This window comes from Squalius cephalus, assembly GCF_949319135.1.
Source record: "Squalius cephalus genome assembly, chromosome: 12".
Taxonomy (NCBI): domain Eukaryota; kingdom Metazoa; phylum Chordata; class Actinopteri; order Cypriniformes; family Leuciscidae; genus Squalius; species Squalius cephalus.
In genome coordinates this window covers 29,218,677-29,226,891 of record NC_137133.1, presented here as the reverse complement: position 1 = coordinate 29,226,891, position 8,215 = coordinate 29,218,677, and the positions used below count along the sequence as shown (strand labels likewise).

At 36.5% G+C, this 8,215-nt stretch overlaps 1 protein-coding gene across 1 annotated transcript in view; it reads right to left on the bottom strand.

Annotated features, from left to right (window-relative positions):
• Nucleotides 1–228: 228 nt before the first annotated feature.
• The window catches only part of ehd3 (EH-domain containing 3), a 28,711-nt gene continuing 20,724 nt past the window's right edge, over nt 229–8,215 (bottom strand). The window contains exons 4-6 of the mRNA XM_079888201.1: nt 6,547–6,959; nt 3,819–3,983; nt 229–3,288 (exon numbers count right to left, since the gene is read on the bottom strand). Coding sequence (XP_079744327.1) covers nt 2,761–3,288; nt 3,819–3,983; nt 6,547–6,959 — 1,106 coding nt within the window. The 3' untranslated portion in view covers nt 229–2,760. The remainder of the gene's footprint in view (nt 3,289–3,818; nt 3,984–6,546; nt 6,960–8,215) is intronic.

Here is an 8,215-nt window from a genome sequence, read left to right as displayed (position 1 = left end):
ATATACATGTACATACTTGGTCAAACACACATATACACAACCCTACTTTATGGCCCAAAAAAATCTGATGTGCAAAACTTCTGGAATTTTTTCATTTGAGACTCACATCAAACTGTAAATGGAGCATTAATGAAAGTTTTTAAAGAATGTCAGTTCATTTTATTAGCATGTAATGGTATTGTAGAATACGACAATGTGCTTTATACATTTCTAATGTCACAAATCTGATTGAGGCGGGTGTGTCTCAAGGCACCGAGGCAGATTTTAGGTTTAATTCATCAAACTAAACAGGCTTAGAGGTTTTGTTGGAATCAGTGGAGATATTTCACATATGCAACTGGGCAGTCAAATCAAAGCAGATCAGATTTAAAGGAACAGTACACACAGTAAAGATCCTGTCATTATTTAGTCATGTCCATCAAAATGTGTATAATTTTTATTATTATCTCATGTTGTTCCAAACCTGTATTTCTTTCTTCTGCTGAACCCATAATACGATATTTTGAAGAATGTTGATAACCAAACACTTTTGGTTCCCATTGACTCGCAGTCGCATTGTATTTTTGTCCATTTACAACGGAAGTCAATCTGAACCGAAACTGTTTATATACCAGCATTCTTCAAAACATCTAGTAAGTCATACAGGTTTGAAACGACATGAGGGTGAGTAAATGATGACAAAATTTGAGTTTTTTGGAGGACTACCCCTTTAATGTCAGTGATGCCAAACGTCAGTGTGCCTCATAACCAATCATGACATGCCAAATTACAATATGTATATAATATAGCAAATTTCAGTAAATAATCACTTGAAGACATGGAATATAGTGTATAAGCTGTATCAAACTATTTTATGACACTTTATGGGGCTTTTTTTGAGCTTGTATAGAAACAAAGCAGATCTCCTTTTATTGTCAACCACAGTATTTATATCACAGGTTGAGTAAATAATGACAGAATTGTCATTTTCTGGGTGATCTTTCCCTTTGAAGACCATTTAGTTCAGTGCATAAAACCCAATTTACCTTCAGATCCTAAATATCTGCAGGAGAAAATGTGACAGCTCTAGATAACTGCTTTTCAAGGGGTGGATAGAGAGGTAAATAGTTCATTAAATGCTGATATAATAAAGTAAATAGGACTTGATACATATTAGATCCAAAGCCGCTGCTCTTTCAATGGGCATTTGAATGCAGAAACTCTCATTCACATCATTTGAATAAAGTGTTCAGCTGTTTCGCAGAGTCAATCTATTTTTTCTTTTCTTTGGAAATCAGACCGGAATTACTGTATATAAACACTAATATAACCCAAGTTAGTTTAGATATGTTAAGCATTAACATATCCAGTATACTACTGACAAGGATACTAGCTCTACGGGTCCATCAAAACACTAAACATTGAGTCTTCTGACATGACGGCTATACAGTTTTAACAGTCTCTTGGTCAGGCTAGAAAGGACTCGCAATCATTAAGATGCCGCCTTAACAAGAAGAGAATACAATTACACCTAGTTATAAAAGGAATTTTGCTTTACTCGTTCCATTTGACCAGTTGTGCATGTAAAACAACAACTGCTACTAAGATTCAGAATAAAATTAATGTTTTTCTGCAGAAATTGATGTCTCACACCCCACCTGAGACACAGATCAGTCTGATATACAACACGGGCAAAAGTTTGGGGTCAGTTCGATTTTTTTTTTTTTTTTTTTAAAGAAAATATTTTTATTCAGCAAGGATGCATTAAAAGACATTTAAGACATTTATAATGTCACTTTCTATTTTTTAAAGACTCCTGAAATATGGATCTTGCTTTCCCCAAACAATTTAGCAACTCAGCTGTTTTTAACATTAAGAATAATGAGAAATGTTTCTTGAGAATCAAATCAGCATATTAGAATAATTTCTGAAGGATCATGTGACACTGAAGACTGGAGTAATGATGCTGAAAATTCAGCGTTGACATCACAGGAATAAATTTAATTTTAAAATATGTTCAAATAGAAAACAGTTATTTTAAACTGTAATAATATTTCACAATATTATGTTTTTTTATTTTATCTTTGGTGAGCATAAGATACTTTCAAAAACATATGATTGACCCCAAACTTTTGAACAGTAGTGTATTAAACATGAAAGTGAAATATATTGATAAAGCATCTTAGCACATCCTTACCAGACGCAAAGCGACAAGTAATTCTTCGGAACACGAAACAGCTATGCAACATGACACAGTGACAACCAATCCGAAGACATTGATGTTTAACGTAGTTACGTGAAGTAGGTCCAATGAGATTTCACTGTGGGCGAAGCTAGCGAGCACAATGTCGCAGAAATGCAACCAAGCGATCGACAAAATGTGCTGTTTTACATATACTATCTTTTATCGCAACACGTCTGGTTTGGACACAGTGTTAGAGTCATGATAGCTTGAAAAGATGAAATTGAAACTAAGGCATAAAAATATGACTGTAAAATCTGAAAGCACACATAAAACGATTTTAAACTGCAGACAGTACGACTTGTTTATAATAAAAAAAACTAAACTAAACTAAAAAAAAACATACACAGGTCAAAACAGTTGAAAAGGTGGATCATTTTCAAATCCATTCTTGCAATTGAAGCATAAAACACACATTTCAAAGAAGTCACTGTTTTTTTCTATAAGAATGGTTGTCCAGCCATCAATAATTCAACTGCAACCTAAATGCACACTATTCGCTTTTCCAAAATCCATCCAGATTCCAAGCCGCTTCAATCTTACTCTGTAACTTTTCTCTTGGAGGGTGGCACAAGATGAGCAGGCAGTTCGCTTGGGAGCTCGTGACCTTCTAGTTTGACCTTGATCAGGTGGTTGGCCAAGGCAAACTCCTCGTCATCGAGCATCCCATCTTTATCAATGTCAGCCAGCTTCCAGATCTTACCCAGCACAGTGTTTGGCAGCTTGGACTTCACCATCTCCCTCTTGGCATTGGCCCCAGTCACTTTGCCATTGACAGGTGAGAGAGTGTAGAAGATTTCATCATACATGGGTTTGTCACGTGCCACCACCCATTCGACTTCATCAATGCCCTCGCCGGCTCCCTCGCCATATCCGTGTCCGAACGGCCCGTTCATAGTGCCCTCGAAGGCGCCGCCCTTCACCATCTGATTGGGGCGCTGCGTCTCCTCCTGGCGTACCAGAACCATAAGCTGAGCAATGTCGTGGGCCAGCATGTCATCCACGGAGTCCAAAAGCTTCATTTTCAGAGGCTGGAACTTGTTCAGATCATGTGCCTGAAGCTGATCCTATTCAGTGGGAAAGAATGTAACAAAAGATCCTGTCAACATCTGTTGATACTTCTAGGGTAAAACAGCTCCACTCCCCTCACATACTCTGTTCCAGACAGGCTGTTGCTGCTTGGTAATATGAATATCTTGATGCTTTGGCTTCTTTTGGAAATAGTTTTGTGTTGGCGGAGAAGAAACATACAAACTTACGGGCCAAATTTTGTCTGAAACGCAAATTACTCAATATTCAATTGTTTGTAGAGCTGTTTTATACAAGCATCAATTATATAAACTGCATTCTTACTCAAGTGGTCATTTTTAACTGTAAGACACATAATCAGGTATGGAGAGGTCCACCCAAAGATTAAGCATTTCTATTGCTTTTGTTGATTTAAAAAAGTCATGTGGGCTTGAATGAAATGAGGTGGAAAATTGAATGCTGCTTTTTAATGTGCACTGAAAATTGCCCACTGATTCTAGAGAAAGACCTTTTAAAAGTCCAAGTGAAGCATTCTTGAATCAGTCTCTGTTGTTTCGATAGATCTTACCTGCATTTTCTTAAGATTAGGGAAGTCTCCCGGGGAAATCTGGTGTTCTCTCTCAATGCGGCTGTAGATCTCGCCCAAGCTGTTAATCAGCTCCTTCTTTTTGTTGTCTTTCCCAAAGACTGAGGGCATGTCTTTCTTCAAGGAGCTAATGATGTATGCATGGACCTGTGAGAGCACAAAAACAAAGCTCCTTGTAAGTTTATAAAGCAAGCATCAGTAGACCACAGTTAGAAAGAGCATGTCTGGTTTGTATTTCACAAAAATAAATAAAGTAAAATACAATATAAATTGTAAATAATAAATTCATAAATTAATTAATAGTTTTAGGACTATTACGTATTGTGACGTTCACAATATGAATTATTTTTATATGTGGAGGGGGGAATGTGAAATTATGGAGAATTCTTAATATTAAAACATTAATTATTAGTAATTCATTTTTCTTCTTTATCATTTATGGTAACAAAAACAGCCCTTAAATACAGCTAAATCAAGCTCGGATTTAAAATGACTGTGAATGGTCGATCCAAATAAAACAGGCTTCAATTTCCTTGTTGATTTTAGTCTGAAATATGACTTGAAAATGTTCTTAACAGGCTTCATTAGATAGCCTTTATAGATAAAAAAAGAAAAAAAGAAAAGATGTAGCTTTTACCCATTGTATTCAGCCCAAACGTGTTAAAACATTACTTATAAAGCTGAATATTAGCAAGAATACACAACCTACTAAATAAATCGTCATGTGTGGCAGAGAGGGGCCTGGCCCCAGCGTGGAAGGAAGGTGACTGTATAAATGATGACAGGAGGGGAAGCACATCTGTATGATCAGGGTGAGGGACAGGGAGAGAACTTAAATGTTCTTTTTCAATGCATCCGACTGGACCTGGAGATCTAAATGGAGTTTGATAAGCGACTAGTACTGACAGTCCCTAACATTTCCTCTTCCAGAACGGGTCTCTTTAACCCAACCCTTGTGTTTTGAGCAACATTTGTACTGATGGGGATAATAAAGGATTTCAGACGTAAATGAACCGACATAAGAGAGTTTCAGTTTCCTTTTAAATGACAGTTTTATGTTTGACTACCCGAGCTACAGTTATATCTACAGTAGGAGGTGGATTGCTGTTGAAAAACATTGTTTTAATGTGGAATCTGGCCATTACAGCAGCCGACAAAAGATAATAAAAATGCTAGGGCTGTCAATTAATACATAAACACTGATAATTAAAAAGGTAATATGCTTTAAAAAATAATGCTGGTCCCTCTTTATATTAAGTGTCTTAAACTACTGTGTATTAACATTTAAATTAATCATTTGATTATCATTTCGAAAGAATGACGAAAATGAAAGAACGAAAATGTTTAGTTCTGTACATTGGCTTTTATACTTTTTTTTTCATTTTTTGAAGTGCATTCACTTCTGCAATAAATGGTTGTTTGCACTTCATGAATGCTTTGGAATAGAGGCCCAAGTTTGCTCTCTTTTTTAAAGGAGACACTTAGTTAGCAGTTTAAGTTCAGATTTATGTTCAAAAAGGGGGATTGACAGTTAACAAGTCTATCGTTTGTGTTCCTTTGAAGAGAAAAAGTCACACAGGTTTGGAACAAATTGACGGTGAGTAAATTATTACAGAATTGTCATTTTTGAGTGAACTTCCTTTAAATGAATGTGCTATTTTAGAATTTGTAATTAAAGCAAGGAAGACTGTTAAATCACTCAAGGTCATTTATAATCATGTATTTATGGGGAATGACATTTTGACTCATGATCCCTCAGTATCTTTCAGCACATCTGACAATCCCCAACTAATCACTGACCCCTGAGTCTAAGTCAAGGACTTTCTTTGCATTTTCTCATCTAGTTTAGCTGTAGCTGATTTCTTGCACAACCAGTATCTTCTATAACCCTTGAGTTTAGTCTTGATCAAAAATGTAGCTAAACATCAAGGAGCCACATCAGCAGACAGTACAGTTTGGAAAATGTCCTCATTACTGTGTAAAGTCTGCAAGTTCAGACAGACAAAATGCCTGTAAACACACAAAATGCATGTATACACTGCTATTACTTTTACACTAGAGCTATATGCTGGACCACATCAAAAACACGTTGGAACAGAAACATGTTAACTGAATAAATGAAGAAACAGACCTTTTATTCAGAATCACACACACCAAACAGTTTCCCTTTGAACATCAACATATAAAAGCATAAGTGCTAAGACTCAGCTTGTCTTTGTTCTGACAAAATTTGCTTGCCGAACATTAAGCAGTTTGTTAGCCATATCCAGCTTTTGGTTTCAGTAGTCGTTTGGTTCAGAACTCATCAAGTGTTTGGAACTTTGGATTGGTTCACCCAAAAATGAACATTCTGACATTATTGTCTAACTCAAAAGGAGAATCTACACATATACAAGAAAAGTTCATAGCCATGGTCACTATTGTAACTATTATATGAAAAATAGCTGCATAAAAAGATTCTTCAAATGTATTCTTTTGAGCTCCAAGGAAAAATAACAGCTAATGAGTTTGGAGTGACATGAGGATCAGTAAATGACTTTTCATTTACAAGTAATTTCCAGAAAATACTAATGGTTATATTATAATGCTTTTATCAATGTTTAAATGCAAATAAATGTTTAAATTCAGTGTCTTAGATAAAACCTCAGGTGGGTCATTTGTTTGCTGGATTACATGACAAACTTCATAGGTTAAAGTGATAAAAGTTTACCTTAGCCAGACGAGCTCTTTTGATCAGATCGTTGAGCTTGCGAAGGGCGGCGTTGCGGGGCAGCGATTGGATATCCTTGAACAGGTCTTGCTCTTCCGCCTCAAACAGCTTGCGATTGTCTGAAATCAGCAATGGATGCGACCAAAAGGAGCCTATGTAGACACGAATCACCTCAGGTGTGTTGACGATCTTCCCCAGAGACCACATGAGGGCGCCGTAGACGCGCATCAACTGCTGCGTCTCGATCTGGTCGGCCTTGTTGAGCACCACACGGATCTTGTCCTCGTGGTTCTTGAGGGCCTTGATGACCTCAGAGAACTCGTCCGAGATGTCCAGCTTGTGGGCGTCGAACAGCAGGATGATGCGGTCCACGCGTTCTGCGAACCACTCCAACACCGCAGCAAAGTCATAGCCTGAAGGAGAGATTGGAAAAGAGATTGATATCCTGTCCAATATCTACGGTTCACAAAGCTTTTGTACCGCATGGATGCTAGCACGAATGCGGAGAGGCAGCCGGCCAATCAGAATGGGTAAAATGACCTTGTTAGACGCTCAATAGCACTGAAGCTGTTGACTCTTTTCCAAGTATCGTTAAAATGCTCAGGCCTGTTGTGGTTTTTATGATCTAATGTCTGCCAGTTAATGGCTTCTGCAGCTCTCTCTGGGGATGCAGCGAGTCAAACAGCAAATCCACCATTCAAGAGGACAGCAAGATGATGATTCATTTTAAAGGCTGCATTATGTAGAATATTTCGGAAACATTTTAAGCAAATTATGTATTTAGATGCACTAAGCAATAAAATAAAACAGTATATGCATTTTCAGGCATTTGTAAATACTTCTACTGTAAGTCAAGTCTACATCAAGTACTGAAGATGTTTATGGCAAAAGCAGAATCCTTCAAATGAACCTAATGCTACGGTCTAATTAGTCTTGTAATGCACGATGCGATATCTCAAATCCATTTGCATTGCTGCAATGGAACAGAGGATAAAAAAGACTTGATTCTAGGACATTTGATGAATAAAAAAAATATATAGGCTATGTTATGCCAATGCAATACATTTCAAATGAATCAGAAACCACACCACTGTGTCCTAATCAGCCTCAACAGGAGATAGGCTAGTTATTGTGCAGTGTTTGCTTTTAGTGGTGACAGACAAATTACTATCCCATTGCAACCGGTTAGGACACTGTGACAAGAAAATCAGAATATTGCTAGATATAAAGTTTACACTGGCAGAAGAAAAACCTTGAAAAGATACTCATAAATATTCAACTCATATTTTTGTCCCCTCACTCCACCTTTATGCTACATTACATGCTAAAACTGAAATTAAAAATTAAAAAGCTATGTAGAAATAATTTAAAAACGGAAACTAGTAAAAAGAAAAAGACTAAAATTTAAATATTAAATAAAAGCTTCAAAATATTATACATATTATAATATTATATAAATACTTTAAATATTCTTAATAATAGTATATACATTTTTTATATTATTATACTATTATACAGGGCTCCAGACTGCAACCAAATGGTAGCATTTTGCAACTTTTTTCTTGCTAGTTCGAGTACATTTTGTTGGAGGTAGCACTGGTGTGACCAACTGATAAGAGCTGCCATTTCTGTTGAATATGAGAAACATCAAACAGCAAACAAAAAGTAA